The sequence below is a fragment of the Furipterus horrens genome, unplaced genomic scaffold (assembly GCF_987537825.1).
Source record: "Furipterus horrens unplaced genomic scaffold, mFurHor1.1.pri manual_scaffold_5, whole genome shotgun sequence".
Lineage (NCBI taxonomy): Eukaryota > Metazoa > Chordata > Mammalia > Chiroptera > Furipteridae > Furipterus > Furipterus horrens.
In genome coordinates this window covers 164,343,394-164,362,869 of record NW_028327175.1, presented here as the reverse complement: position 1 = coordinate 164,362,869, position 19,476 = coordinate 164,343,394, and the positions used below count along the sequence as shown (strand labels likewise).

The 19,476-nt window shown below is 36.3% G+C and overlaps 1 protein-coding gene across 1 annotated transcript in view; it reads right to left on the bottom strand.

The window, feature by feature from the left end:
* The window catches only part of ADK (adenosine kinase), a 648,653-nt gene that overhangs the window by 94,607 nt on the left and 534,570 nt on the right, over positions 1-19,476 (bottom strand). The window contains exon 9 of the mRNA XM_090278245.1: positions 8,458-8,572. Coding sequence (XP_090134371.1) covers positions 8,458-8,572 — 115 coding nt within the window. The remainder of the gene's footprint in view (positions 1-8,457; positions 8,573-19,476) is intronic.

Here is a 19,476-nt window from a genome sequence, read left to right as displayed (position 1 = left end):
GGTATTGCACTCTAGACCCCTCTGCAATAGGTGAAAATCCGCGAAGTAGGAACCTTACATTTATTTTAGTATTTATATATTTAAGGCTTTATAAACCCTTCCCACACACTCATAAACCATTCTCAGTCCCTTATTAACCTCTCCCACTCCCTTATTAACCTTTTCCACACTTTTATGAACACTACTTATGTTTACTTAAACATATTCTACACTCTTAAACCTATGTAACTTTAACAACATATGTATACAGTGCCGCAAAATCCTGTGATATAGCGAAAAATCTGTGATAAATAATTAAATACAACATTTAAAAAAATCCTGCGATACAGTGAGGCCGCGATAAGTGAACCGCAATATAGAGAGGGACTACTGTATAATATGGACAAAAGGCTTCAACAGAAACTTTACAGAAGATATTCAAATGCTAATTAGCAGATGAAAAGGTGCCCCACCTCATTACAAAGATAAATTCCAATTAAAACCACAATGAGACACTAGTACATACTTGCCAGAATGACTAAAATTTAAAAGATGGACTGCAGCAAATGCTGGTGAAGATGTGGAACAATAAAAGCCATTCTATATGCTTCTGGTGGGAGTATAAATTAATAACACTACTTTGAAAAACTGAAACTGAAAACAACAGAACTATTCTGAATCACAACTATGGTGGTGGTTACATGACCTCATGCATTTGTCAAAACACACAGAACTTGATTGACACCATTGTGAATTTTACTTATGAAAAAAACCCAACCCAGATGTGAAAGGAAACCAAAATAGAATACAAGCTCTAACAAATAAGCCTAACTGTATTACAAATGAAGTGGATGGAATAAAAGAACTAACCTAAAGTTACACTGGATAACTCTATTTGACTAGATACTGTAGGGCTAAAGACAAAAAGAAGTATAAACAAACACTGTAGTCAAAAAAATTGTTTTTCACAAGGGCATGGGTAAGCAATTCCAAAATACTTTATGATGAAATAAATAAATATATTTTAGATAATGAGAGGCAGAACTGTCAAGTCTTAGGAAGAAGTTATAAATTAGGAAAGGGTGAATGCTAGAATGAACTCTGTTGGAATCAAAGATAGTAGTTTGAACTCACAGAATTTAAATGTATAAACAGAGATAGAAATAAATATAGATGGACGTATACGCACGGGCTATTATACACACATATATTGCCAATCTACTTGCTAAGAAGGTCTAGAAGCAACGACACTCAAGAACCATGAGCATTCCTAGCACTCAGATCTGGGTTTCTAAGTAACACCAGTCAATAAAAGGAATTGGGGTTATTTGAAAGAGTGGTTGATTCCAGGGCTGAGGTAAAAGAACCTACAGCATCTTATGTTGTCAAAAGTAAGGTAGTGTTCAAAAAGGATAGGAACAGAGCAAGATAAAAGGTCTATATATTGGATGATCCTATTTCAAAAAGAGGCAAAACTAATTGTTAGTAGTAGAAGCTAAAATAATGGTTACCTTTGGTGAGGGTAATGATTAGGAGGGGACCACAAAGAGTAGCTTCTAAAGTACTAGAAGTGTTCTATTTCTTATCTGGTGGTAGTGATACAGGTGTGTTCACTTACTGAAAGCTGTACCAATGTTGTATGCATATTATACTTCAAAACATACAAGATGGTCTACATTTTGGTTGTAATGGTTGTTCATTGTTATTTAGTAAAATATATGTGTATTTTACTATATGTGATCTATACCTCAATAAATCTGACTTAAAGGTCCTTTCAGAAATAAATGCTATAATAGAGCTCACATTTGCCTAGTGTAGTCTGTCTTCCATTTTGCTTTCTGGCTTTGATAGAAAGGTGGAAGTCTCATTCTTGACAGGCCTGAGATCACTGCACCATACAAACCACGGCCTACAGATGTTATTAGTTAGGAATGTGACAGTCCCACCTATGTTATTCCCTTGACTAACTAAAGAACTTTGTTTTTTGCTGTTACAAAAAATAAAAAAATGGAATATGAGTTAATAGCTTAGTTGCTTATATTCATAGTTAAGAAATATGTATTCTTTAAAATCTCACCTGGTAAGAACTTTTTTCAAGGAATGCCATACACAGGCATTTGGAAAGAATGCTACTTAATTTGTTCTATCTACACCATCAACCACCCTATGCCAATAAGACCATCATTTAAAGTTGGTTTGGCAATAGTAGAGAAAACATTTTCAAAATGATTTATAATAATATTTTGTAGTAGTAGGAATTGTGATGATGTGCTGACATTCTTTCAGTTGCTGAGATTGTTTTCCTTCAGAGTTGGCATTTTCCTATTACACTTTCTGTGCTTTATGCCTACCAGAACTGCAAATCACAATTGACCTTATCTTATACGGCAATGAGTGTTTCCAAAGAATATGAAAAACTTAACTAGCAAATAGGGTGACAAGTTTCTTTAAGGACTTAGTAACATGAATACAAGGAACTTCAAAACCCCACTTAGTTATAATAAAATAACTAAGGACATTGTAATGTGACTATTTTAAATTATAAGCTCTTCAAAGGCAGGAGACTATTTAAAGTAATATGTAGATTACTTGTCATAGTGGATGGGTCCTTGATACTTTGTGATTGATCAAGAAGGAGAAATATTCACCAAGGCCAGACTTATTGAAGTGATAGATGCTTAGCTCCTAAAATATTGTTTCCATCATACCACAGGATCATAGAACTTGAGGCAATATTATCAGATTACCTAATCCAATGGTTTTCAAAGTAAGAGATGAAGCATAGGCAGCATTGCTACAACACGTAAGTGAGCTTTCTCAACAAATAAACAACCCTACATTCCCCTTCTCCTAGAGCCCATGATCCCCATTCTCATACCTTTTCTTGAGAATGTACATTCAAATACTCCTCTCAGGAATGTAGCAAATTGAAGGGAAGGTGCTTTTATAAAGGCAGGGCTGTATTTATCAAAAGCCCACTAGGTGATTCAGATATGACAGCACCAGTCTTACAGTTGAAAACCTCTGACCTACTCTATTATTTCCCTTTGAAGAAAATTACAACTGAAACAGCCCAGAAAGAATTCGGAAAAATATTCAGAAAAGTCTACAACTTATTCTTTAGTGGACTCATTTCATGGTTGCATAAGGGCCAGTGTATGATATGCATTATTTTCCATTCAGAATAGAAGTTTTACCACTTTTCCCAATCTTTAGTGATATATTTAGTATGGAAACTTTAAGAAATTTAAATTTTCTATAAATACATTTATTATATATGTGTATATATATGTGTGTGTGTATATATATAAATATTTATTTTTTTCAGTACAAAGACCTCATTAGTACCTGCTGTGTAGTCGTCGTCGTCGGCAGCCGTCCGTCTCGAGAGACGATGGTGTAGCTTCTTAAGAGTCTATCTGCACCGCCGAGAATGGTTGTGCAGTCCAACTCGGGAGTGACACGGTATCTGTCTCCTCCCGTGTTGAATCGACATCTTGCGATGACGCTGGAGTGTCCTCTCCAGTGAAGCTGAAGCTACAGAGCCTGGGCAGGGTGATATGGAGGGTCTGCTGCCCATGCCCGTCCGTCTCGAGAGACGATGGTGTAGCTTCTTAAGAGTCTATCTGCACCACCGAGAATGGCTGTGCAGTCCGACTCGGGAGTGACACGGTATCTGTCTCCTCCCGTGTTGAATCGACATCTTGTGATGACGCTGGAGTGTCCTCTCCAGTGAAGCTGAAGCTACAGAGCCTGGGCAGGGTGATATGGAGGGTCTGCTGTTGCCCATGCAGCAGACCCCCCCTCTCTTCGCAGCTGAAGGGTCCAAGGGAAAGACTGAGTCAGTACAGCTTGGCTTCAGGTGCGCCGCAGGAGTTGCCGGTGTTGACTACAACGTCAAACCGCCTTAGGGACTCCGGCTCCGGATTTTCTGTCGGGGTTTACTCCCTTAGCCTTTCCCCTGAAGAGGTATGCCGCAAGGCAGCGGAGGTTTTTTGGAGTCAGAGTTTTCCTTCTCTGATGTGCCCTGACTGGAAGATCAAACCAGCGACACTTAGCTCGCAGGCCGACGCTCAATCCACTGAGTAGGTAATGAAAATCTGTAGTCTTAGTTTTTTCTAAAATTTATAGACACAAATGATTTCCTTAATGTGACTTCCATCATAACTAATAAGATTAGTCAACATGTACTAAAAAGATCAAAATAAATGCAATCATTTTTTCTTTCCTGTCCTTCATTCCCAGCTTCTTACTCTTAGTGCTTTCCAGTGCCTCCTGCCCCTGCAATTCCAAAAGCTTGGAACTAAGCCTGAAAGCACTAGAACAATGATATGTGACAAAACCATTGAGCTGTATGGATATAGAGGATAGATAACCAACTGAAATAGAGGTAGCCAAATAAACAAACAAACAAACAAACAAAAAAAAAAAACAGGGTAAGCAGAAAAGACTAGATTCACAGGAAACTTAGAGGAATTTGAGAATCATTTACAAAATAAGAGAAGGTGGTTTATAGACACTGTATCTCAAAAGGAGAAAGGTCGCTAGAATTAAATACCAACAAACCTGATTTTGTTATATTATTGCTAATGCCACAAACTTAGCTGTGATCATTTAAAAGTACTCGATGGTATGAGGTTTAAGGAACAATAATTCCTAATTAGTGTTTTAGTAAGTGTGTTAGCCATTATGGAATGTCACGTATGGTAAATTAAGGGACACTTTCCCTCTCCATTTTCCATTAGTATTTTAATACTAGGAAGTGGAAAAAGCTGATCCATATTCAAGAGGAAAGGAGGAAAAACAATAACAAATTGGCATCTCTTCTGTGGATTGCCCCACAGGCCAAGCATTTTTATGTTCTTAATCATTATTAAATGACTTAACATGACACCCAGAGCCTGGCGAATGATTGCATCCTGACATGAGAACGAATTACAAATGAAATGAAAGATCAAGCCGTATTAGAGGATTGCCTCTGGGAAATGAAAATCTTTAATTCTCTTTTATTATTGACATTTATTTGGCTGCCATGAATAACAACATAGCAAAGAGATTCAGCTATGCTTGTGCACTGAATAGCTTATCCCAGGGCTCAAAACTGCATTAACATTTATCATGTTTGCTTTTGTAGCTGACACCACTGAACAGATTCTCTATCCATCTTGTATTTATCATGCACTGCAGATATAGTACATCCTCTAATTTAAGTTCATTTTCATATAGTAGAAACAGCAAAGATTACCAGTGTCTTTCTTCAAATAAATTCCTGCTGGTTAGCATTCCTAAGAATGGTTTAATATATTTAATAAAAAAAACAAAACAAAATGAGTCGACAAATTCAGTCACAGAAAAAGGAGGCTAATTTTAAAGGTTTCAATTTTGGGAAATTTGTGCTAATTCACAAGACACTTGTACAATATGTATATCTGGAATAAAGCCTTAAAATAAATGTCTCCATAAAAAGCAACCAAATAGCATTTTATGAATCTGAAGGCAGAATGACAATTCTTATAAGAAGTCTGCATGGTTTCCACTTTTCAAAAGGGTGTTCACTGCTAAGACAAAAATACGTCACATACTATAGAAAGACAGCAATTAAGATAGTTATTATAAATGCAAGGATATATTTTCATGACTTATTTCTTTTTTCTCTTCTATAAATTCTTGTCACAACAATAAAAGATTATATAGTATATGGTGCCTTTGCTCAAATGATCCTCTTTGATTGGATTGCCCTCCCTTCTTTAAATTCTTCCTAGAATTCAAGGCTTAGCAAGGATATCAATGTATCTTGGAAAAACAAATCACTTAATATCTCTGAATTTTGTTTAAAAAATTAATTTTTTATTTTTACGTTTACGTCCTTCAGTTTTTTATACTTTTGATATGGAAAATTTTGTACATATACACAGTGGGTGTAATTGCACACTGACCTCTCCCCATACATCCATCACCCAGCTTCCACAATTATTAATTCACAATGAATCTCCCTTCATCTATAATTCTACTTCACTGTTTATTACTCACTGAATTATTCTGAAATAAATATTTTTTGAAGTAAATCTCTGAAGCTTGCTTTTGACAATTCTAAAATAAGTTGGAATAAATTAATTCTAGGGTTGCTACTCCCCCAAATTTGAGAATAATTTCTTCTTCTACCTTTTTTAGGCTTCAACAAAAATTTACTTCATAATCACTATAAAATATTTCTTCAAACTTTATTGACTTCCTTCTCCTAGTCAATAAAACATATAGTCTATACCAATAATTAAGAAGTATAACTATCTTTCCTGTATTCATTTATAGATATGCATTAATTTTATTTCTGAGTTAGATCTTTAGGGCCCATATCTTAAATTTCAGCATTCAGCAGAGTACTGAATAAACACAAAGGTAACAATTGCTACTGTTTATAATAATTATTAATTAACTGATTGATTTTAATCTTAATGGTTAGACAGAATTGGAAGGTTTGTATTTTGGCTTTAGTAGTAGATAGCACCATTTGACAATATTAATCATTTTAATCAATAAAATGTTTGTTGAATGAATGAAATTCCTATTTTATTACTATGAGTGCTTTAAAATAGATAGCTGTGTAAAAACAGAAGCAAGGTTTTCTTCAAGTTTAAAACTGAGAAAGTTACTTATATCTGGGTTATATTTGTTCGTAGTTGGATTAATTTTATTGGAGCACAGGTATTTGGTAATTAAAATGTATTATATTCAGAAAAGACTTTCCTAGACTGAGAATATCGCCAAAATATCAAAGTAAATAAATTAAATCAAGGTAGATTTATTCAACTGATCTTTCATAAATTATCTTTCTTGGAAATAAATTTTTTTCTACTGAGAGAGGAGGCACATATATTAATTAAAATAAAAACAAACTATAAAAGGTTCATTCTCATAGAGATAGAAGAAAAAAATCCTAAATTTTATATGGAACCATGAAAGACCAAGAATAGCCAAAGCAATTTTGAGAAAGAAGAACAAGGTTGGAGGCATCACACTTCCTGGTTTCAAACTACATTACAAAGATATAGTAATCAAAATAGTATGGTACTGGCATAAAAACAGATACACAGGTCAATGAAATAGAATAGAAAGCCCAGAAATAAACCCTGACATATATGGTCCATTAATTTATGACAAAGTTACCATAAATATACGATGGGGACACTGCAGTCTCTTCAGTAAATGGTGTTTGGAATATTGGACAGCCACATGCAAAATAAAGGAAGTGAACCACCACCTTATAACATACACAAAAATCACCTCAAAATGGATTAAAGACTTGAAAGTAAGACCTAAAACAATAAAACCTTTAGAAAAAAACAGGAGACAAGTCCTTAACACTGGTTTGGCGACGATATTTTGGATTTGGATTTGACACCAAAAGCAAAGGCCGCCAAAGCAAAAATAAACAAATGGGACTACATCAAACTAAAACAAAGCAAAGAACTTCTGCACAACAAAGGAAACCATCAACAAAATGAAAAGGCAACCTATGGAATGGAAAAGAATATTTTCAAATCATTCATCTGATAAGGGGCTATCGAAGATATATAAAGAAATCATACAACTCAGTAGTAAAAAACAAAACAAAACAAAACAAACAAAAGTCCAAAAAACAAAACAGCAAAAAATAATTGGAAAGATCTGAATGGATATTTTTCCAAAGGAGACAAACACATGAAAAGGTGCTCAACATCATCAAGCACCAGGGAAATGCAAGTCAAGACCAAAATGAAGTATCATTTCACATCTGTTAGAGTGGCTATTATAAAAAAGACAAGAAATGTGTGTTGGCAAGGACATGTATGGAGAAAAAGGAAGCCTTGTACAGTGTTGAAAGAAATGTAAATTGGTGCAGCAACTATGGTAAACAGTATGGAATTTCCTCAAAAATTAAAAAATAAAACTAGCACATGACCCAGCAATTCCACTTCTGGGTATTTATTTGAAGGAGATGAAAACAGTAACTCAGAATGTTACCTGCACCCTTGTGTTCATTGCAGCATTATTTACAACAATTAAGACACGGAAATAACCCAAGTGGTCCATTTGATGGATGAATGGATAAGAAAAGTGTTATATATGTAATATATATCTATGTATGCATATATAGTAACATTCAGCCATAAAAAAGAAGTAAATCCTTCCATTTGCAACAATATGGATAAATCTTGAGGGCATTATGCTAAGTGAAATAAATCAGACAGAGAAAGACAAATACTGTAATGTATGATCTCATTTGCACATGGAATCTAAAACGACCTTGAACTCACAGACTGGTGGTTGCCAGAGCAGTGTGTGTGAACGTATGTGTGTGTGTGAGAGAAAGTAAAATAAATTAAGGTGGTAAAAAAAAGTACATTGTTTTAAATAATTTATAATAGAGAGAATATAGAATTTTTAAAAATAAATGATCAAATTCCATAATACTGGTTTTCTCACAGTTTGCACATGTACCTGTAGCCATTATAGTGTCAGCACTCCCTTGAGTGAAAACCACGACTCGTTGCCTCTTTGAATTCACCTTTGGCAGAGCTTGTGTCTTTCTGGCTATCTCTTTAATGTCTTCAGTCTGTTAATAGAAAGGAGGAAAAAATTCTCATAACTAGTACAATAAAGCAAAGCTTTATTAGATTAAGAACTTAGCTTCTCATGTTTAAGAGACTTGAACATCTACTGAGTCATTATTTAAAAATTTTAACCACATACAGAAGTAAATATTATAGTACAACAACCTTCAAGGAGCCCACCATCAAACTGTAACCATTTTAAATTTATGATGAATCTTATTTCTATATACTCCTCATCCACCTGCCTTTCATATTATTCTAAAGAAAATCCCGGATACTATATAATGTCATCTGTAAATGTTTTAGTATGTATTTCTGAAAGATAACAACCTAAACATAACCAAAGAACTATTATAATATTTAAAAAATAAACAATAATTCCTTAATATCAGTAAATATCCAGTCAATTTTCAAATTTTGTATAAAATATTTATAGAAAGAAGAATATTTAATTATCTTAGGGGTGTATAGAGAATAATTATGCCAACTTTGGAAATAACTTACTATAATGCCATTTTTTTCAAAGAACTAAAATGAAACAGAGATGTTGTTTCCTACAGATTTAATTTTCTTTAGAAAAGATAAAGTTTAAAAAATTACAAATTAATTCTAGAAACCCTGATGCTATTTTTCATATCACACAGGCCATGAAGTTTTATCTTAAATGCTCTTGACTTGAAATGTAACTAAGATTTTTAGAATCATGCTTTCAACAACTTTAGATAATTTAAAAATCTATGTCTGAACTCAGGGGGCCTCTAAATCTGCACATGGTTTGTATTTGTTGGTTAGCACTCTATCACAATGCAAAGTTTCAAACAGTTATGGAGAGAGACACACACCAGATGGAAAATATGTTTGAGTGGCATAAAGAAAGTTAATTAGGATATATACAGGATGAAGAGATTTAGGTAAGCAAGGCATCAAGTTATGATGGTTACAAACAACATCAGAAACCATGACATTTTTGGACTTCCGGCCAAGATGGAGGCCTAGACTGATACGCTCCTTCTCCCTCCATAACTAAGAAGGAATACAACTACCACAAAACCAGAAATAACCAGAAGTTTCAGAAAATAATTGAAGTCCAACGTATGAAGTTGTAAAGAAGTAGTGCTCGTCTGGACGGGTAGGAGGGGCAAAGCCGGGGCAGAGAGGTCAAGCTGTGCTGGTGGCGGCAGCAGTGGTGATGATGGTGGGAGAGCAGTAAGCACAGGCACCCGTATTTAAGGGGAGGCGAGAAGCGCCTGGGGAGCACCCCCAGCTGTAGACCAGATCCGTCAGCTTGCGATTCCTATGTCAGGGAAGGCAGACCCCCATTGCCTTGGACTGTGAGGCCCGGAGAGGGTGGGGATGGAGGAGGAGGTTCCCAGTCTCTCAGTGGAGAGTGAATGGCAGTAATCCATCTTGGACCCCAACCCCACAGAAAACACCACACTGTGGTGAGAAGGGTCACCCGGAAGTGACGAGTGCATGGGGTGCCACCCCTTATAGTGTAGGTGGTATGACAGCCCTGCCTAGGAAGCAAAGGTAAACACAAAACTGTTCAGGATGGCACAGATCATGATAGAGATCCCAGTGACGAAGCTGACCAGATAGTGAATTTCTAATCTAACGAAGAAGCAGATAGGAAATCTTTCTGAGGCACAGTTCAGAGCTTTGGTTATATAAATGCTTACAGACCTAACAGCAGATCTTAAACAAGATGGGGAAGGAATGAAGGCTAGTCCTGCTGAAATGAGCAAAAACGCATATGAAACAAGTGGTGATTGAAAGAAAACCAGGAATCAAATCAACAAATCGAAATATAGGGAAGGAACAGTCAACCAGAGCAGGAAGAGGAAATGAAAAGTGAGGAAAATGAGGAGAGGATAAGAAACCTATGGGGCAGCTATAAGTGGGCCATCATCCGAATCATAGGGTTGCCAGAAGGTGAAGAAGAACAACTAGAAATTTAAAAATTATGTGAAAAAATAATGAAGCAGAACTTCCTGAACTTGGGGAAGGAAATAGACTTACAGGTCCAGGAAGTACAGAGAGTTCCAAAACAACTGGACCCAGGGAGGACCACACCAAGACACATTATAATCAAAATGTCAAAAATTAAGGATAAAGAGAGAATCTTAATAGCAGCAAGACAGAAGAAGAGAATTATGTACAAAGGGGTCCCAATTAGGCTATCAGCTGATTTCTCAAAAGAAACTCTGCAGGCAAGAAGGGACTGGCAAGAAATATTCAAAGTAATGAAAAGCAAAATCCTACAACCACTATTACTCTATTCAGTGAAGCTGACATTCAGAACAGAAGGGCAGAGAAAGTGCTTCCAGGACAAAGTAAAACTGAAGGAGTTCATCAGATACAAATCACTGTTATGTGAAATGTTAAAGGGACTTGTTTATGAAGAGGATCAAAACTATGAACATTAAAATGAAAACTGTATCACAACAACCAATAACAGAAGCTAGGGAACTGAAACAAAGGCAAACTAAGTAGGCAACAAGAGTGGAAAAGGAATTGTAGGTATGGGGAACTTTATGGGAGGAGGTCAGCGGGGAGGGGGAAGGGGGTAAAGGGAGGGAGATGGTACAGGAATTAAGAAGCATCATAGGAGGGAGTAGAGTAGACAGGAAGATGCTGAGAAGAACTATATGCACAACCAATGGGCATGGACTAAGTGGGGGTCAAATGAAGGGAGAGGGGTCACTGGGTAGAGGGGAACAAAGGGAAAAGAAATTGGGACAACTGTAACAACATAATCAATAAAGCATATTAAAAAAAAAGAAACCATGACATTTTTATTTTATTTTAAAAATTTGTTTTTTAGCCTCTCCCGAGGACATGTTTTCATTGCTTTTTATAGTGAGAGAAAGGGAGAGAGAGAAGTATCAATTGACTACCTCCTGTATGCGCCTAGATAGGGGACTGTATGCATCCAGAACAGAGACTGAACCAGTAACCTAGGGATGTGCCCTGACCAGGAAACAAACCTATAACTCTTCAGTTCAGGATGATGCTCCAACCAACTGAGTCACACAGGACAGGGCAAAGCCAGGACATTTTTAAAGGCATGAAAGCTTTAGTAAAATACTTGTACGTTTGTTCACTAAATACTTAAGAAATTCCAGACGATATATGAACCTAAGTCTATTATACCTGACATGATAATACCAGAGGAATGTTGTTTCTGCAAAGAAGAGTCACTTGTGGTATAACAATGCTGCTGACCTTTCAAACATGCTGACTATTTCACTTTTGGTTGCCTATTTTAGAACAGAACTAAGAAGTCAGATAAGATGAGAAAAGAAAAACCCTCAGTTTTGGGGAAAGGCTGTTACAAATGACTAGCAAAAACCAACCAATCAAACAAATAAAAAACAAAACAAAGAAATGACTAGTAACAGCTGAAAGGACCAAAAGAAAAAAAAAAACAAAACAAAAAACCGCCATATAACAATGCCTTCACTCTTTCTAATAAATGTATACATTTAATTAAAGTGATTCATATATATTCTTCCAATTGCCTTACCACACATATATTTTACTACTGTGGGATTTTTGCTTATGGTTGAGTACAGTTCATATTTAATAAGGATAAGTGGCAAACTCTAGGAATAGAGTCACTTTATTATCTTGGGTGCAGCATCTTATGCATGTACTGAATGTTTTTTAAATGCAAGTCTTTCTTCAAGGTGGTATAAAGAATAAATTAAGACTGAGATTCCACAACTGTTTTCTACCAACCCTGTGGGAAGATGTATTTTTTTAAAGAGCTTTGGTAACTTAAAAAAACCTTTCTTATGTCTCAAATTAAATCTTATAAAATTGGCAACTCAAGACTGAAATTAACTCTCCAAATATAAAACATAAATCTTTACAGATGGTTACACTTGATTCTATTTGTATCCATACAAAATTCCTTTGTTGCTCTGGGATAACTGGAGGTGAGCACCAAAACTAAATTTCTCACTATACCTCAAGAAGCCATGGCTTTGCCCTTAGTAGCTGATCCCCATCTGGTACAAAAACTTTTCTTAAAACCTTAATTTTGTGTTCCCAAAGCTGTATATGTGTATATCTAATTTTGCTGCCAGCCAGTAGATTCTTCTCTCTTATACTTGGACTAACATATCTTAACAGAATGATGAAATTACAAGGGATTTAGAGTATGACACACCTGGATTTGTGTACCTTGAGCAGATAGGTAAGTCTCTTTGTACAATATTAAATAAATATTTATGGTAGAAGAAAAGTATGCTATAATTAGTGGGCAAAATCTTGGAGACAATCAGGATATATGCACATTCTCCATAGTATCTCCCATTAAGATACTTATTTATAACATAAGAAAAAATAGTTTTGTTACAGTGGAGAAAGCCTGACAAACTATTAGTTTACCCTAGTGATCAAATTTAGCAATGCTAAAATTAGTAGGCAAAATAGTATATTTGCATAGTCCCAAAGTATTCATTAACTGCAATGGGAAAACAGCGACTTTACAGAGGATAAACTGCAAACACCATCATAACACACTGATCAAGGTTAATATCACCAACATTAAGACATTGGGACATCATATATGTCCCTGATATGATGCACTGGGAAAGGCACTTCACTTCTGTGGTATTTCTGGCAAAAATTCATAACCTCTACTTAATTATGAGAAAATATCAGGAAAACCCAAGTTGAGGGACATTCTACAAAATGACTGACAAGTACTCTTCAAAAGTATGAAGACATTAATAAGGAGTTAGAAACAATCACAGAAAGGAAGAGAGTAAGGGGACATGACAAATAAAAGCAATGTGTAATCCTGAATTAGGTTCTGGAACAGAAAAAGGAAATTGGAGGAAAAACTGGTGAAATGAGAATAAAGACTTAAGTTCAGTTATTGGTATTATACCAATGTTAATTTCTTGGGTTTGAACACTATACCTTGGTTATGTAAGATGTTAAGATTAGGGGAAGCTAAATGAAAAGTGCCTGGGAACTCTGTACTGTTTTTGCAAATTTTCTGAGTCTAAAATTATTTCAAATAAAATGTTCAAAATGATTGTTGTAAGGATAAAAAGAGGATAAGGTAAGTAAAAGAGGTTAATACAACATTTAGCACATGCTAAGTACTTTATATGCCCTGGCTGGTTTAGCTCAGTGGATTGAGCGTCGGCCTGCGAGCCAAGTGTCGCTGGTTCGATCTTCCAGTCAGGGTACATCAGAGAAGGAAAACTCTGACTCCAAAAAACCTCCGCTGCCTTGCGGCATACCTCTTCAGGGGAAAGGCTAAGGGAGTAAACCCCGACAGAAAATCTGGAGCCGGAGTCCCTAAGGCGGTTTGACGTTGTAGTCAACACCGGCAACTCCTGCGGCGCACCTGAAGCCAAGCTGTATTGACTCCGTCTTTCCCTTGGACCCTTCAGCTGCGAAGAGAGGGGGGGTCTGCTGCATGGGCAACAGCAGACCCTCCATATTACCCTGCCCAGGCTCTGTAGCTTCAGCCTCATCACAAGATGTCGATTCAACACGGGAGGAGACAGATACCATGTCACTCCCGAGTCGGACTGCGCAGCCATTCTCGGCGGTGCAGATAGACTCTTGAGAAGCTACACCATCGTCTCTCGAGACGGACGGCTGCCGACGACGACGAAGTACTTTATAAATATTAATTTCTTTCCTCTAAAACAATCATTTTAATACTATCCCAATGGTCACACTCTGAGGTTGCCTTCCAAATCTCTAAAAACGGCCTCAAGGTTTTACAGAGCGATTAAGTGACTTCCTCAGGTAATAAGGATACGAAGTGGTGAAGCTGGGTCTAGCACACACAGTGTGACTCCAGAGATTACACCCTTAACCACTATTCCATATTCCATGCTATCGACAGATTCTACTACTTCTATGAATTTTAGCAATGTGTTTTCTGTTATCACAAAACTATAGCATATTTATCCTACATAATTTTTCTGCCACATTCACAAATCATTGCTGAGCTGGTATTTAAGTTTGTTATTTTTTTCTTAAATATTCTGGCTTGTATTTTATCCTACTAAATTTCACGATATTTCTCATTGTTCAAGGTCATTTGGAAATCTAATCTCCTTTTCCAAACCATAAGAATGTGAGAGAAAGGTGTGTACTTTATACAGTACTTAGGAGAGCTGAGGGTTCCCGCTCCATTATGGATTGATTAGCTGTGTGACCTTGTACATGTCATGTAGCCTATTTTGTATCTGTTGAATTGATATGCCAATTTCTGCCCTGCCTACCTTCAAAAGTTTGTGTGAATATTAAATGTATTAATGAAATGTTGGAAAATGCTTTATAAACTATTAATCATTTTCTAAATGTTAAATTACACTTTTACTGTCACTAGTGATCACATGAACACAAATTTAGCATTCTTTCAAATTAAAGAATATACTTTCTTCATTCGATTTTTAACAAGCTGGTGGTGCAAATGTTAAACAATACTATCGGAATCTGCCTACTCCTTCCTATAGAATACCACTTATGCTGTCCCCACACATTGCCTCACTTAAGCATGCCATATTCTGTTTTGTTTTCCAGATAGAAACTCCTGTAATAATTATGGTGTCTGAGTGATGTGGTACTCTTCAGTCTTATATCATACATCCTTCCTCCTCATTCACTCTGTTCAGTGACACTGACCCTTCTGTTAGTTCTTGGAGCGCATAGTACATTATACTTTCCTTGTTTGAGAGCTTTTGTATTCTTGTTCCCTCTGTTTGAAATATGTTTCCCTGTTTATTTGTTTTGCATTGCTTTTCTAAATGTTATGGCAAGATAATTGTATTTCTCAAGTTTTACTTTCTCATAGAGTTGACCATCTCATTCAAAATAGAAACCCCGGCCATGCTCTTCTTCACAATACAGTCACTGGTCATTTCTATCTTGTCTTCAGGATTTATTAAAGTGTTATGCACATAGCTAGTGCTCAGTAAGTATTTGCTGAATGAGTAAATGATTAAATATAGAAAATTAGAAGATCATCTTAGCTCTTTCCCTAATCTGTTTTAAAACTGTCCTCTTTGAGGATTCAGTCACCTAGAAAAGCAGAATTATCCTTTTAGCCAGCAGGACTTAGTGTCTTATTTTCAGAAACTCTGGGTGATAGTCATAGCATTCTTTTTTATTTTATTTTATTTTATGTAGTTTTCTGAGAACAAGTCTTTTACCTCCTTGGTTAAGTTTATTCCTAGGTACTTTATTTTTCTTGTTGCTATGGTAAATGGGATTTTTCTTTTAGTTTCTATCTCTGAGATTTTATTGTTGGTGTACAAAAATGCCTTCGCTTTCTAAATATAGACTTTGTACCCCGGCTATTTTGCAAAATTCATTCATTACATTGAGTAGTTTTTTGATAGAGTCTATAGGGTTTTCTATGTACACTATCATGTCATCTGCAAATAATGAGTTTTACTTCCTCTTTTCCAATTTGGATGCCTTTTATTTCTCTTTCTTGTCTGATTGCTGTGGCTAGAACTTCCAAGACTATGTTGAATAGGAGTGGAGTGGACATCCTTGTCTTGTTCCTGACCTCAGGGGGAATGCTCTCAGTTTTTGCCGATTGAGTATGATGTTGGCTTCAGGTTTCTCGTATATGGCCTTTATTATGTTGAGGTATGCTCCTTCTATTCCCATTTTGCTGAGAGTTTTCATCATAAATGGGTGTTGTACTTTATCAAATGCTTTTTCTGCATCTATTGATATGATCATGTGATTTTTGTCTTTCGTTTTATGTGGTGTATTACATTTATTGATTTGCGAATATTAAACCATCCTTGCATCCCTGGGATGAATCCCACTTGATCGTGGTGTATGATCTTTTTGATGTATTGCTGGATCCTGTTTGCCAATATTTTGTTGAGGATTTTAGCATCTATGTTCATCAGTGATATTGGCCTGTAGTTTTCTTTCTTTGTCGTGTCTTGACCTGGTTTTGAAATTAGGGTAATACTGGCTTCATAGAACGAGTTTGGGAGTCTTCCCTCTTCTTGGATTTTTCAGAATAGTCTGAGGAGGATAAGAGTTAGTTCTTTCCTAAATGTTTTGTAAAATTCGCCTGTGAAGCCATCCGGTCCAGGGTTTTTGTGTGCAGGGAGATTTTTGATTACTGTTTCAATTTCCTTCTTTGTTATTGGTCTGTTGAGACTTTCCACTTCTTCTTGATTCAGTTTTGGAAGGTTATATGTTTCTAGGAATTTGTCCATTTCTTCTAGGTTGTCAAATTTCTTGCCATACGGTTGTTTGTAATAATTTCTTACAATCCTTTGTATTTCTGTGGTATCAGTTGTGATTTCTCCTCTTTCGTTTCTGATTTTGTTTATTTGGGTCTTTTCTCTTTTCTTCTTGATGAGCCTGGCTAAAGGCTTGTCGATTCTGTTTATTTTTTCAAAGAACCAGCTCCTGCTTTTGTTGATCTTTTGAATTGTTTGTTTGGTCTCTATGTCGTCTAATTCTGTTCTGATCCTGATGATTTCCTTCCTTCTTCTTGCCCTAGGCTTTGTTTGTTGTTGTTGTTCTAGTTCGTGTAGCTTTAGGGTTAGATTTTTTATTTGAGATTCTGCTATCCTTTTCAGATATGCCTGTATTGCTATGAACTTCCCTCTTAGGACTGCTTTTGCTGTGTCCCATAGGTTTTGGGCTGTCAGGTGTGTTCATTATCATTAGTTTCCAGAAATTTCTTGATTTCCTCTTTGATGTCATTGTTAACCCATTCATTATTTAATAGCATGTTATTCATTCTCCATGAGTTTGGATGTCTTTGATTTTTTCTCTGAGGCTGATTTTTAGTTTCAATGCATTGTGGTCTGAAAAGATCTTGATATGATTTCAATTTTCTTGAATTTGTTGAGGCTTGTTTTGTGTCCTATCATGTGGTCTATCTCTGAAAATGTCCCATGTGCATTTGAAAAGAAGGCATATTTTGCTTCTTTGGGGTGAAAAGTTCTATATATATCAACTAAGTCCATTTCACCTAGTGTGTTGTTCAATGTCTGTATATCCTTGGTGTTTCTTTGCTTCCAAGATCTGTCCATTGTTGATCATGGGGCGTTAAAGTCCCCTACTATGAGTTTGTTGCTGTTTATATCTTTCCTGGAGTCTTTCAAAATTTTCCTTACATATTTGGGTGATCCTAAGTTGGGTGCATATATGTTTATAAGGGTTATATCCTCTTCATGGATTTTTCCCTTAAGTATTATGAAATGTCCTTCTTTGTCTCTTTTTATGGCCTTTGCTGTGAAATCTGTTTTGTCTGATATAAGTATTGCTATTCCAGCTTTTTTTCATGTCCTTTTGCTTGAAATACTTTTTTCCATCCCTTCACTTTCAGTCTGTGATCTTTTGTTCTAAGGTGGGTCTCTTGTAGATAGCATATATGTGGGTCATACTTTCTAATCCATTCAGCTACCCTATGTCTTTTGATTGGAGCATATAATCCATTTATATTTAAGGTTATTACTGATAGGTACTTATTCATTGTCATTTTTCCCCTTTGTACTTGTGTTCCTCTGTCTCTCTCTGTTTCTTCATCTTCTTAAAGCAGACGCTTTAGCATCTCTTGCAATTCTGGTTTGGTGGAGATGTATTCTTTTAGCCTCCTTTTGTCTTGGAAACTCCTTATTTCACCTTCCATTTTGAATGAGAGTCTTGCTGGGTAGAGTATTCTTGGTTGTGGGTCCCTGTTTTTCATTGCTTGGAATATTTTTTGCCATTCCCTTCTGGCTTGTAGTGTTTCTGCTGAGAAATCTGATGATAGCCTTATTGGAGCTCCCTTGTATGTTATTAGTTGTTTCTCCCTTGCTGCTTTTAGGATTCTCTCTTTGTCTTTCAATGTTGCCATTTTAATTATGATGTATCCTGAAGTGGGCCTGTTGGGGTTCATCTTCATTGAGATCCTCTGTGCTTCCTGGACTTGCGTTATTCTTTCTCCCCTCATGTTAGGGAAGTTTTCTGTCATTAGTTTTTCAAACAGGTATTCTACCCCTTGCTCTACTTATTCTCCTTCTGGAATACCTATGATACGAATATTATTACGTTTCATGTTGTCCTGCAGCTGTCTTAGAACCTCTTCATTCTTGTTCAGTCTTTTTTTCATTTTGTTGCACTGTCTGGGAGTTTTTGTCTACGTTGTCCTCCAGCTCACTGATCCGATCTTCTGCTTCCTCTAGCCTGCTTTTAATTCCTTCTATTGTGTTCTTCAATTCAGAGATCATATTCTTCATTTCCTCCTGGCTCTTATTGATAGCTTCTATGTCCTTTTTCATGCTGGTATAATTCTCAGTAAGTTCCTTGTAGTTTTTCTCGAGTTCATTGTAGTTTCCCCTGAGCTCATTGCGCTTCTCCATGATCCACGTTTTGAATCCCATATCTGATAGTTTGCTCCCCTCTATTTCATTTAGCACTCTTTCTGGGGATTCTACCTTTCCTTTCGATGGCGGGGGGGTTGTTTCTCTGTCTCCCCATTTTTGTGACTCTTATTGTTTGTTGTTGCTTCTTAGAATGATCTGCACGTCCTGGATCTGCCCCTGGTGGTGTCAGATTGTATACCATTCTGGCCCTAGGCAGCCTGTTGGAGACTTTCAGGGATCTACTCAGTCACTGCATTCTTTATCCTTGTGAGGAACACAGGAATCTCAGAAAAACCTTGAAGAATTCTTTGGGAATCAAGACCTCCTGGATACTCTCTGTGGATGTTCTATCCAGTGCTGATCAGTGGAACTCTCTGTGATGATATGTCTGCTTTATAACTGCACTGTCCAATATGGTAGTCTTACTCAAAATGTGCCTAGTAAGACTAAGGAACTGAATTTAAAATTTTACTTAATTTTAACTTAAATAGCCACATGTAGCTAGTGGATGCCATATCGAATAGCACAAGTCAATACTT